This window comes from Erpetoichthys calabaricus, chromosome 15 (genome assembly GCF_900747795.2).
Source record: "Erpetoichthys calabaricus chromosome 15, fErpCal1.3, whole genome shotgun sequence".
NCBI lineage: Eukaryota > Metazoa > Chordata > Cladistia > Polypteriformes > Polypteridae > Erpetoichthys > Erpetoichthys calabaricus.
Window position 1 is genome coordinate 79,482,050 of NC_041408.2, and position 13,865 is coordinate 79,495,914.

General features: G+C 41.3%; 1 protein-coding gene across 2 annotated transcripts in view; it reads left to right on the forward strand.

Annotated features, from left to right (window-relative positions):
* The window catches only part of LOC114665711 (uncharacterized), a 42,545-nt gene extending 37,805 nt beyond the window's left edge, over positions 1-4,740 (forward strand). The window contains exons 3-4 of one of the 2 annotated variants that reach the window (XM_051919223.1): positions 2,433-2,505; positions 4,631-4,740. In XM_051919223.1, the coding sequence (XP_051775183.1) occupies positions 2,433-2,505; positions 4,631-4,700 (143 nt within the window). In that variant the 3' untranslated portion in view covers positions 4,701-4,740. The remainder of the gene's footprint in view (positions 1-2,432; positions 2,506-4,630) is intronic. The other variant, XM_051919224.1, reaches the window with a different exon arrangement.
* The last annotated feature ends 9,125 nt before the right edge of the window (positions 4,741-13,865 follow it).

Below are 13,865 nucleotides of genomic sequence, written 5' to 3' on the forward strand. Positions count from 1 at the left end.
GTTTCTGCTAGAAGACAAACTTGGAGACTGGAAACATGATATCCAAACTCATGAGTACAAGCATGTTACTCATTTAAAAACATTTGAGGCTTCAGCATTCTGGCATGTTTATCTTCTATGCTGTAATTTTATCTTTCTTAATGGCCCTTTTCTGGTTTAAAATCTTAAAGGCAGGGCGACTATTGCTGGAGAATTTAGGGTGAAAATTCTGGTAGAGCCTAGAATTTCTGGTACAGAGCTGCTATGAGAAGGGACAGGGCTATCCTGAGGAGGTTTGGAGTTGGAGTGTGAGAGTCTGTATGTACTTACCTGTGAGTGAGAGGCAGAGAGAGACACGACTCTGCACTTAAAGAGTAGAACTTACGAGACCCGCTCCTCTTCTTAAATCCACTGGCTTCCAGTGATCTTGGGAAGGATCCTGGTTAGGTTCAGCTGATGGAGTTGGAGAAAGTTACTGCAGATGATGATGATGTTTCTGACACTAGTGAGTAGTGTGAATCATGGTGTGCATAGTGTGCAAGGCAACTCCCTACTTTGTGTCCATCCTGCTTCAGCACCACTCAGCCCCGTTCCATCCCCAGCCAGATTGCCCTTTCATCTCAGCCACCTGTATCCCCTCAGGCTAACTGGCCAGTCAGTTACAAACAGATCAATCCAAAGCTTTAACTCCCCAGTCCAGCACTTAACAGAGGTCCTGTCTGATTTAGTAAGTCCTAAATGACCCAGAGCAAGGATATGTTAAAATTAGACATTATTTTACATGTTTAAACGTTTACATTGTTAGGCATTAATAATAAAAAAAAATTATCAACATATAAGGTAGTTATATTTCTCCATTACACAAGGGTATATTCCCTGGCTTGTGTTTGTTTTTCTTTTAATTGTTTCTTATTTTTGTTTTTTATTAATATACAATGTCTCTGAATGTTCTACCATTCCTTGTATTTTTTGGGTAGAACTCAGAGAGGCAGGCCCACCCTGACATCACTGCTGCTGCTGCATCATCCCTCTGCCTTTATATAAAGGTTGGAAAGAAAGTCCCAACAGTAATTCATTGAGTTTGTTGGAGATTTTGTAATCATAGTTTTCTTTAGATGTTCCATCTATCTATCCATTTTCTGCTCCTTATTCAAGTCCAGGTCTCAGAGGCAGCAGTCTCCAACTCCTCCAGGGGGACACCAAGGAGTACCAAGGATACAATCTCTCCAGCGTGTCCTGGGTTTCCCCTGTGCCCTCCTCCTGTTTGGACGTGTCTGAAACACATCCCAAGGCAGGCGTCCATGAGACATCCTAATCAGATACCCAAGTTAGAAAATTGGTTTCAGAAAAACAGAAACAATTGACAAAAGGGTGTTTTGAATCTCTAAACTTAGATGAAGAAATGCCCAAAACCGTGTCCATCTAACTTATTGCATTGTTATCACAGGCTCGTAGCCTCTGAGGAAACCCTCCCTCACTGCACAGAGCTGTCCTAATGATGGACCACAATGTATATAACTAAAATGTCAGCAAAAAATAGCCCAAATAAATTGACAACACCAAAAATAAAACTCTAATCACAAAACAGATGTCTGAATCAGAATCATGGCCTAAAAAACCCAACATGAGCCTTCAGACAGATATGATCACCAAAGGATAGTATTAAATGATATCTCAACATCAAATCGTCAACACTGAAAACAGAAATGCAAGTGAATATTTTTAAATGTCCATTTTTTTTTCAGTGAGCAAAGTGCTAAATCATATTATGCATAATCAACCTTATTTATGAAAATGATGACAACTACTTTAAAATAAGAAAATGTGCAAATTGACGCACCCTTTGAATTACATAACAAAAAATTAACCTGTGGGTCACTTCGAAGGATTGCAGCCATCAAGCCCCAAGGCGTAGGCGCACACCTGAGCAAAGTTCTGCTGAAGAGAGCACAGGCCAGTCCAAACAACCCTGAAATCCCACCAGGCACAAAGAAGAAGTATCAAACTCCAAAAAGAAACAATTTTCTAGATGAGAAATTGCATTGGGCATATCGTAGAAAATTGGAAAATGAATTAGTATGGAGAATAACATGAGTTTACTATTAATGATTTAACTATTAGTTTACTGGGTTAGGTTTACTGCTTGTTTAATCTTTACACAACAGCTCCCTCTGCTGGGAAATATGAGGCAGTGCTCCACTTCCCCTTAATGCTGGGACGCCACTAGCGTCTGTGCATCTGCTGTGTAATCATAATGTGATATGTTACTCCTGTAGCGCTTATTCTGTGTTTTAATAGCCTAATTGAGTCCAAGTAAACATGGTTTTGGACAAGGTGATGACTAGAGGTGGAAAACAGATTTGTCTTGAGGAACATGAGAGAAATAACCTGGATGCAGAATCACAAGAATTGTAGCATCTTTTGTAAGATCTTTCTTTTTGTTACCTTCATAGTGTTAACTGATGAAGACATTGCTGATGACCTTGCCTGCCTGAAGAAGATTATAAAGAATGTAGACCAATCAAAGTGAGTACACAGTAATATTTACAATACAGTGATAATTTAAACTCTATGTTTTTGGAGGAGTACAAGGATAGTGCTGGTTAAGCAATTCAGGCAGGTTGTGTTAACTGTGAGGAGCGGTTCATTGTATCACTTGAGGTAGAGGACAAAAGGGCAGAAAGCTCAGTCACACAATTTCATATAGAGTACATTGACAGCACTGAATGTTTGACACTACATACAGTATTTAAGGAAAAGTCCCCTTCCCACTGTACTGCTCCCAGACCATTTTAATGGGATTTGTTTGAGACATAACTCCCCCTTCTGTTTCTGTAACTAATCATTGTAAATTTCATGCCTTCTTTAGCCATCCAGTTTTGAAAGGTAAGTGTGAAGACTGCAATTTTATCATAAATTTTGACAATCCATACTGTAATTATAAAATGTTGTTACTTAAATTATAAATATAGACTAAAGTTTATTAGGAGAATACAATTTTCATGTCTCACCAACATCAAAGTTATTTCAGGGAAATTTAGGTGAGCCCTGTGATGGACTACAGTCCTGCCCAGGGTGTTTGTTCCTGCCTTGTGCCCTGTGCTGGCTGGGATAGGCTCTAGCCAACCTACCACACGCTTCACTGTTCAGGACTAAGCGGGTTAGAAAATGACTGAGTGATTGATTCAGGTGAGTCCACAAAGTTTCAAAAAAGTCGGGAACAACAATGAACGTGCCACCTAAGTAGGCCATCGTTAACAGGCTAATCTGTTGCCCACCAGAAGTACTCTCCATTCTTATTACTCCCCTCCTTCTAACATCCCTACCAATGAGAATGAATGATGTCACCTTTGGAGTCGGGTTAGTGGACTCCAGCTGTAGAGACAGCAGGCTCAAACTTCCCTAATGGATTCTAGTGTTCTTGTATGCGTCAATAACATGTAGCCCAAAGAATCAGCACACTAGGGAAGCGTTCAGGATTCCTGCCTTAAAAGAACAACATAATGCCATTCCTTCCATCCAGAGACTCTTTGCTTCCCAGTAACAGGATGGACCTTCCCGGCTTCTAACCACCCTTTCTTCAGCTCTGTCCACAGAACAACATAAACGTCTTTGACATCCTGGCTAGGCTCCATGTACTCCCTCCTAGTGACTTAGAGGATGTCTGGTCTCTTGTAAGGATACCACTGCATCATGACTCACTCTTAAACCACCTTCTCGACACCTAGTACATCTTTTATCTATTCTTTAGAGAAGTGTTTCTCACCTTTTATGGACCCAGACCCAGTATTGACTTTTTATTCTAAATCATATCGTACATAATCAACCTTATTCAATGATGACAACTACTCCAAAATAACAAAATGTGCAAGCTGACGCACCCTTTGAATTACATAACAAAAAATCAACCTGTGGGTCACTTTGAAGGATTCCACTCTTCAAGCCCCAAGGCTCGGGCGCACACCTGAGCAAAGTTCTGCCGAAGAAAGCAAAGGCCAGTCCAGACAACCCTGAAATCCCACCAGGCACAAAGAAAAAGTCTCAAACTCAAAAAAGAAACAATTTTCTAGATGAGAAATTGCATTGGACATATCGTAGAAAATTGGAAAATATATTGATGACCCACTAGCAGCAAATGCAAGTCTGGGTAGGGAGGTCCCTGGTTTAAATCCCCCCTTCATGAAAAACAATCTCAGAAATGGGAAAACATATCTTGCATAGGAGATCCAACACCAGCTACTCATGATCCACTCAAGAACCAAAGATGGCAGCCTACAACCGACTGGCAGCAAGCCACAACCCAACCTAGTGGTTGAGAAAAACTGCTTTAGAACAACATTCTGGAGAGTTGCCTTTCTTATTTTTCCCATCTTTCTTCTAAGATATATACAGCGTCTATAAAAAGTATTCCCTGCCTTGGTGTAGGGTGGAAGTAAGACTGAGTGAGAAGATGGATTGTACAGGTAGCACCTAACCAAGGCCATGGCTGGGACTACAGAATTTAAATAAACAAAGATCAGGACTTGCAACAATATCAATGATTGAGAAAGATAGTGATGGGTTCAGTAACTGGAGTATTTCATGCAGCCAATAATTTGGCTTTACTGTCCCAAGTTACATGGCTGCTTAATGCTTTTATTGTCCTTTTCAGGTATGACCGTTTCACTACGGCCTGCAGTAACATGGATCTGTCCACCTACCTGTCTGAATGCTCTCTGTAAATGGTCATCCAGATGAATCGTCAGATTTCTGTCGCTTTATCTTTTTGTGTTCTCTTGTTACTTTCCTTTTACCTGATTGAATCTTTGTTAAAATGAGAGCCATTCCTTCCCTTTTGTAATGAAGCAAGTAAACTAACTGTTGATGAGGTGTGACTTAAAGTAGGCACATTTCCAATACCAAATATCTTCTGAAATGAGGATAAAAATTAACAGTCAATTCCTAAATACTTATTTTTAAGAATAATTTTCCAGGTTTTAAGCAAGCACATCTGATAAATGGCTCAGTTACTGCAACTGAATGTAGCCAATTTCAAACATAATGAGGACAGCTCCAGATAAAGTCTGTTGTTATTCAATTTCAATAAAGCATTGAGAAATTGAAGAACTCTGCATTCAGATTTTTATTTTTATTTGACCGTACTTTCACATGGTGGTTTACCACTGCTGCCTCTCAGCTTCAGGAGGCTGGCTTCAAATCCTACCTTGGTCACTGTCTCTGCATGTTCACCCTGTGTCTGTATGGATTTTCTCTGGGCACATGTCAAAAATATGGATGTTAGGATTGCGAAATTGGACCAGGATGAGTTCTTGTACCCAGTGATGAAACAGGATCTTTTTCAGGATGGGTTTCTGCCCTGCGCCAGATACTGCTGGGAATAGATTTCATTATTCCATTGTGGCAAGTCGCAGGATGTCGGTGAGTTTTTGTATTTTTAACTATATATGGATGAGGACATAGTTACAAATACACGCACTTACCTAGAGGGTGGCAGTGCAAGGTGTTGTGCTCTTGTGGGACTGGCATGGGAGCATGCATGGGCTTGAGGCTCTTCTGTGGTGTGTGGGATGTGTTAGACGGTTGGGAGACAAAGTCAGAGAGGCGAGATTGCATTGGTTTGGACATGTGCAGAGGAGAGATGCTGAGTATATTGGGAGAAGGATGCTAAGGATAGAGCTGCCAGGGAAGTGGAAAAGAGGAAGGTCTAAGAGAAGGTTTATGGATGTGGTGAGAGAGGACATGCAAGTGATGGGTGTAACAGAGCAAGATGCAGAGGACTGAAAGATATAGAAGAAGATAATCTGCTGTGGCAACTCCTAACAGGAGCAACCGAAAGAAGAAGAAGAAGAGGAAGTGACATAGAATAGATTCCCCCAAAAATATGAACGCATGGAAGAAAAATGCATGAAGGATTGCAGTACTGCTGTGACAGTGAGAACTGCCTGCAGAGTAATTTGTTCCTAATTATGAGACAGCTGAATTGATTGGAGATGTCATTGGGTGAGGATTTCATGCCTGAGTAAGATACAGGAGGTGTGTAGGTAGAGTACGTAGGAACAAAAGTATGGGAGAGTGGAGGGTGGGGGTATCTGTTCTTGTTCTTTCCAGATCTGTAGCAGACCTGTTAAGCAGACTGAGAGCGAGCAGGGTGGCGAAATGATTCCAGAGTGGAATGGCGGTACTTGTATGATCTGTGAACAGTGAGAATGCAGTAAATGATTAAACAGACAAGACAAGTGTGAACTTGAACCCCAGACACAGACAGACACGGACTCAGAATGTCCCACAAACACACACATTTTATTTCCGAACTGCACAACACAATGAACATAACCAAGTAAGCTCAGTCACCTCCACTCCTCACTCTCTCTCCTATTCCACCCGACTCCGGCTCCCTGAATGGAATGAGGTGGCCTCCTTTATACTGCACCCGGAAGTGTTCCAGGTGTCTCCCGATTGACATCCGGCAGCACTTTCGGGTGTGGTGGAAGTGCTGCATGCCCAGGCTCCGGAGCTGTCCAGGCACTCCCTGGTGGTAGCCACGGACCCCCGCCGGGTTGAGCTTCTAAGATCCAGTTCTATGGCCCCAATGTAAACCAAGGGGGCTGCCCTCTTGTGTCCCAGGGGAGGTACTGCTCGTAATATGTCCATTCCCCCAGTCTTCTCTTCAAAATAACGTCCCAGCTGGGTCCATCACACAAGGAAATGCTCTGATCAGGAGAATGCAGTAAATACTTAAACAGACAAGAAAAGGAGATGCTTTGATCAGGCCGCTGAGTACAATATGAGGGAGTGAAGGTGTGCACCTGATCAAGGGAACGGGCTGATGTGGATTTCTTATGTTTTCAAGGAAGAAGAGTCATTATTATTATTATTATTTTGTCTGTGAGCCAACGCACACTCTGTTTGAAAATATAAAGAAATTCCACTGATGATTATAATGAAAGACTGTGCTTGTTTTGCCACTACTATTGGAGTCTCCTGTGTACCTCATCATGAACTACAAGATGTCCAGGGTTCAAGGTTGTTTTGGGGGTCCCATAGTCACAGAGCATCACACCTATGATCATGATTTGGATAAAAAGAACTAGAATCTGGGAATATCCAATTAGTATCTGGAGACTATTGCTAATATTTTGGTGTTCAAGTCTTTCTGGCAAATTCTGTTGCATCCACCACTCTCAGCAGGAAAAGCAGAGGGTCAGAGAAGTACAGATGTGTGTGTCATGATTTGCTATGATTTTGGCCCCTCAAAGGCCACCAGTGTTTTTTTCTGACGTTAGGTCTGCTTACAGCATTTCTAGACCTCTGAGGTCGAGCCCTGTGTGTAACTGACACAACAGGATAAAAGAACGGCTATGAGTGCAAATCCTTATCAAATCTGCAGAAAGCAACTTGCTGAAATATATAAAGATTATTTTTGTACTTTTGGTTTTGACCCACTTGTTCTCTTGACCCATTTATTTTTTTGTTTTGTTTGTTTATTTTTTTTTTTTGTGCATCTCATGGTTTTTGCTCAAAAGTTTAAGTGTCAGTTCACTTACAGAACAGGGGGATTTTTACCTTTTCTGTGCAACTGGGGGTCATCCCATTTTTAACGGACAGATGTGACAGATCACTATTATTTCTCTATATGACCTAAGTGAACTGTCTAGTGCCAAGCCTGGATGGATAATCAACATATCCATCTCTCTTTCTCAGGTTAAGGGGTAAGAATTACAGAGGCAATGGTATTAATAGAGTACTGTCTTAGAAACAAGGACAGCGATGTTTTATGTGAAAAGAGTAATCGATATAAAGACAGAAGGAGAACCCAGCAACTGTGGTGTCAGGGTGGCCTCGCCTCCTTGGGTTCCATCCACAAAACACAAGAATAGGCTGAACATTTAAGGACAAGTGTACACAACTACCTAACAAATTATGTACAGACATGAAAAACCATAAATCAAAACAACAATAAAATGGAAAAAAAAAACCTTGTTTGTAACACAACAGGAGTATTTCCTTCTTGACGACATTCAAAGATGAGCCTGGATAGAGGTGTCACTCTGCTTTTTACATTCTTGCCTTTACAATAGCCACTTCCTAGTGTCCCCCTTGACATAGTGTTCTTGTTGCTCTTATTCTTTGCTGTGTTCTTTTCCATTTTTTCAGGTATTGTTTAGTCGTTTTTGCCTGCACTTCAGTTTCTGCTTTTGACCCTTTTTTCTTTTAGATTCTGCTTTGGTCTTGTGTTTTTGGAAATGTTTGCTTGTCTTTTTTAACCTTCTTCATGTAAGACTTCCTGTCTGAATTTTGGCATTTGTTTCTGGATATCAGATGTGTTTAAATATCTTTATCTTACTTCATCACATCTGTTTTATCATGTGCTTGCTCCTATCAGCATTCTTCTTTGGATGTACACGGTCGGCTTCACTTTCCAGATCAGCGCTTTGTAATGCATCCCATTGATCAATTCATGCCTGTGGAGGACTCAACACATAGCTTACAGTATGAAAGGCACCTTATTATACAAACGGCCTGACAGATATAACACTACTAGTGAAACATTTGTACACACCCGGTAATGTTTATATTTTTAGTGCTGACTACAATGCTTTATTTTCAGCAGCCTCTCCTTCAGTGTCCTAATGGTCAACTCCCTTAACTTATCCTTAATTAGTCAGTTTAAATGCTGATTGGTTATAAGAAAAACATTTGTATCTGCAGTAGCACCACTGAAGCCTTTTGTTCTGTTCACTTGGGTTGCGAGGTACTGACATTCCTAAATATCAGTTCTGGGTTCAAAAATAGTCCAAATGAAACAGCTTTTTAAGAAACATGTCAGTTTGATATTTTATTTGCAGAATGAAAGTTATTCCTAGCCACATATTGCCAAGAAACTGAAGATGTCATACAAAGGTGTCTACTACTGTCTTGAGAGAAGAGGGTCAAGTGAATTTCATCAGGAATGTGTGACTGGGTGCAGGAACGACAGACTGCTGGAAGAAAATTTGAGGCACCAACCGGGTCGTTCCGTTTAACGAGCAGGCAAAATTGACAAAAGAAACGCTTGTTTGCCATTGTTGCTCTTATCTTTGGCCTGAAATTTCCAAAAGTAAACTTGGCTTCTTAGCAGTGGGGTCAGTTTGCTTGGGAGCTCCATCTGGAAGTTCTTGACAAAATAATGTATCCTTTCGGGATGGGGTACCAGAAGGGGCAGAGTTGGGTACCCTCACTGGGCAGTTTCCCTGTGCTGTGGAGAGAAAAGGAGAAGACAGTGTTGGTGATAGTGCTCCCTCTTGTCCTGGTGGGTTATTACATACCTCGACAGAACCCATAAGGAGATCCTCCGATGTGCATGTGTGACAATAGAAAAATAATAGGAAGGCCCAGATATACAACTGCATAAGAGGATAAGGACGTCGGAATGTATGGTGGGAGAAACAAACACCTTACACATCCTCAGTTGGCTTCTTCATTAAAAACACGCCAAATACCAGCATCGAGTGATGGCCTCAAAACATATCATGTGAAGGACGTGCACTAACTTTTCATCAGTACAGCACTGGACGCTCGACAGACCTTTCCCACTGTATTTATGTTGATGTTTTGGCATTTACATGTTTCAGTTGCAAGTAATAACATTTTTTCTTGTTGAATAAAAAAATCAATATTTTCGGCTCATAATGCTAAGGAGGTTAAATTAATGTTCAGGCTACGGAAAACAAAAGTTCTGCTATGGCCCCACTAGAAATTTTATACCAAAACTCCCACTTCATAAACATTTCAAATCTTTTTTTTGTATAATTTGGGACCTGAGTACAGGTTACAGAACATAGTTAGTAACTGATGAGTCCACTTCACCTATTTATTCTCCAAAAATTCAGCAACTAGATGTCAGACCTTTCATATTCTGTGCAACTCACATTACGTGTTGTTAGAATCTTGACTTACATAAAAAGGATAAACTGGATCAAGCAGCGCTGACCCTGAAAGACGGGGCTTGTTTTTCCACAACACCCTGAATTTAATTCTAGGAAAAATAAATGACCAGTTTTTGTTTTAATACATCTGTGCTTTGTCTTTCTTCTCAAACTGCTTTTACTGGGTGGATAAAACACAGTTGGGTGGTGGAGTTCATGACATCAAAGACACCTGCTACTCAAAAAGAGGGGAAGAGGCTGGGCGTCCATTAAAACACACAGTTGGCAGGTGTGACTGTAAGCCTTATTGACAAAGCGCACTTAAGATTACTCCCACACAAATGGAACTCATTTTAAAGTAACAGCCTGCAACCACTGTAGTAATTCCCTTCATACTTTTAAACACTTCAATCATAACATTTCTTAATCTCATTTTGCTAAAAGTGAAAAGATTTGGCTCCTTCAGTCTCTACTCACAGCTCATACCTCTCAGTCCTGGAATCATCCTAGTCACTCTTCTCTGGACTCTCTCTAGTGCTTCTTAACATCAGGAAAGCCAAGAAACTGCTTATTGACTTTTGCCACACCAAAGAGTCTCTATGTCCAGTCACTATTCAAGGAGTGGAAGTGGAAGTGATCCACTCCTATAAGAACTTGGGGGGTCCACATCAATGGCTGGACTCAAAACACAGAGGAAATATAGAAGAAAAAATAGAGAATACTTTTCTTTCAGGTGACTCTGCTCCTTAAATGTGGGTACTAACATCCTTTACATCTCCTAGTGGATGGCCAGTGTGATTTTCTGCAGTGTGATGTTGTGGGATGGGTAGCATCACTTCAAGAGAGGCCTACCGAATCAACAAGTTATTTGAAAGGGCAGGCTCATTTATGGGATGCACTCTAAACACCTGAGGTAGTAGCAAAGGAGAGAATTAAAACAATACCGAGCACCATTATGAACAATGCTGCACATCCTCTTCATGACACACTAGCACTGAAGGCTTTCAGCCAATGAATTATTCAGCAGAAGTGTGCCAGGAAGCACTATGGGGGTCTCCCATATACCAACAGCAATATATCTGCATAATGCTTCACTGGAACTGCCAAGTCAGATGTTTTTCTTTCTTTTTATCTTTACTCTCTTTTCAGTCATTCCGGTGTGTGTTCAAACCATATTGTGTATATATATCTATATATATATATAGATATATATACAGTATCTCACAAAAGTGAGTATACCCCTAAGTGAAAAATGTCCAAATTGTGCCCAAAGTATCAATATTTTGTGTGGCCACCATTATTTTCCAGCACTTCCTTAACTCTCTTGGGCATGGAGTTCACTAGAGCTTCACATGTTGCCACTGGAATCCTCTTCCACTCCTCCATGACGACATCACAGAGCTGGTGGATGTTAGAGACCTTGCGCTCCTCCACCTTCCGTTTGAGGATGCCCCACAGATGCTCAATAGGGTTTAGGTCTGGAGACATGCTTGGCCAGTCCATCACCTTTACCCTCAGTTTCTTTAGCAAGGCAGTGGTCATCTTGGAGGTGTGTTTGGGGTTGTTATCATGTTGGAATACTGCCCTGTGGCCCAGTTTCCGAAGGGAGGGGATCATGCTCTGCTTCAGTATGTCACAGTACATGTTGGCATTCATGGTTCCCTCAATGAACTGTAGCTCCCCAGTGCCGGCAGCACTCATGCAGCCCCAAACCATGACACTCCCACCACCATGCTTGACTGTGGGCAAGACACACTTGTCTTTGTACTCCTCACCTGGTTGCCGCCACACGTGCTTGACAACATCTGAACCAAATAAGTTTATCTTGGAATCATCAAACCACAGGACATGGTTCCAGTAATCCATGTCCTTAGTCTCCTTGTCTTCAGCAAACTGTTTGCGGGCTTTCTTGTGCATCATTTAGAAGAGGCTTCCTTCTGGGACGACAGCCATGCAGACCAATTTGATGCAGTGTGCGGCATATGGTCTGAGCACTGACAGGCTGACCCCCCACCCCTTCAACCTCTGCAGCAATGCTGGCAGCACTCATATGTCTTTTTTCAAGAGACAACCTCTGGATATGATGCTGAGCACGTGCACTCAACTTCTTTGGTCTACCATGGTGAGGCCTGTTCTGAGTGGAACCTGTCCAGTTAAACCGCTGTATGGTCTTGGCCACCGTGCTGCAGCTCAGTTTCAGAGTGTCGGCAATCTTCTTATAGCCGAGGCCATCTTTAAGTAGAGCAACAATTCTTTTTTTCAGATCCTCAGAGAGTACTTTGCCATGAGGTGTCATGTTGAACTTCCAGTGACCAGTATGAGAGAGTGTGAGAGCGATAAAATAAAATTAACACACCTGCTCCCCATTCACACCTGAGAACTTGTAACACTAACGAGTCACATGACACCGGGGAGGGAAAATGGCTTGGGCACAGTTGGAAACTGGGCACAGTTTGGACATTTTTCACTTAGGGGTGTACTCACTTTTGATGACAGCGGTTTAGACATTAATGGCTGTGTGTTGAGTTATTTTGAGGGGACAGCAAATTTACACTGTTATACCAGCTGTACACTGAATACTTTACATTGTATCAAAGTGTCATATCTTCAGTGTTGTCCCATGAAAGATATAATAAAATATTTACAAAAATATGAGGGGTGTACTCACTTTTGTGAGATATATATATATATATATATATATATATATATATTGTCACACACATGCGCATGGGTGGCAGCTAAAAGGCTTGACTAAGGGCAATTCCGAATCAGACTGGGATATGGCAGAGTGCACTGATTCTTTTTCTCGCTTTCCTACAGACCATTCATGGGAAATTCCACCTGGCCCTGTTGATGTCACTTCCGGGTCCGAACCTATAGACGAAGACTTTGCTGGCTCTGGCCCCCTTGATGTCATGTCTGGGCTCGAGCCTATGGCTGAAGACCCGTCCAATCCCGGCCCCTTTGACATCACTTCCTGTCCTGACCTTTAACAGCCTCCATTTTTCCCCTATTCCCTCAGTTCTGTTTTGGATTCCTGTTTGTGAACATCAGTGCTGTCATTTTTTTGCAACTTTGCAGCCAGGAAATTAATATACGGGCGACTGCCCCAAACCTTGCTATGGCTCTGTGTGGAGTTTGTGACTATATATATATATATATATATATATATATATATATATATATATATATATATATATATATATATGTATATATATATGTATATGTATATGTATATGTACACTGTATACCAGGGGTCCTCAATCATGGTCCTGGAGGGCTGCAGTGGCTACAGGTTTTCATTCCAGCCAGTGTTCTAATTAAAACTCGGTCCTTGCTGATAAAGATAGTTGGTGTTTAACTCTATGCCATGTTAGCGCTTTTATTCATCAAAGACAAATTTTAGTTACTTGGTAGATCAGAGGTCCTCAACTACAGTCCTGGAGGTCTGCTATGGCTGCAGGTTTTCACTTTAACCAATTTCTTAATTAGAACCCTTTTATTTACTACTAAAGCAATAGTTTTTTGGGCTTAATTTTAGTTTTCTTGCCTATTACCATTCAGAACCCTTAAATGCCTATTTTAGATTCTAGCAGCTGCATATAAGTTGTAATTGTTGCCTGTTTTCTTAATCAGACATTGGTTAATCATGAGATGCAGATTACCAATAAACCAGCAGCTCCCAGCTAAAGTGTTTAAGATGAAGTATCAGTGCTAAAAAATGATTAGAATTGAATGAGAGGGGAATTGGAAGGACCATTAAGTTTAAATCTATTCTGGTCCACAAAACACACAGCTAATGTTCTCACAGAAGGAAACTTTACAGTGCAATTCAAATTGCTCTTGGATGAATGCAAGCATTAATAAGCCAAACAGTTCAATACCAAGTTTCATTATCAGCATGGACTGCTTTCTAATTAGGAAACTAGTTGGAATAAAAAGCTGTAGCCACTGCGGCCCTCCAGGACTGTGATTGAGGAC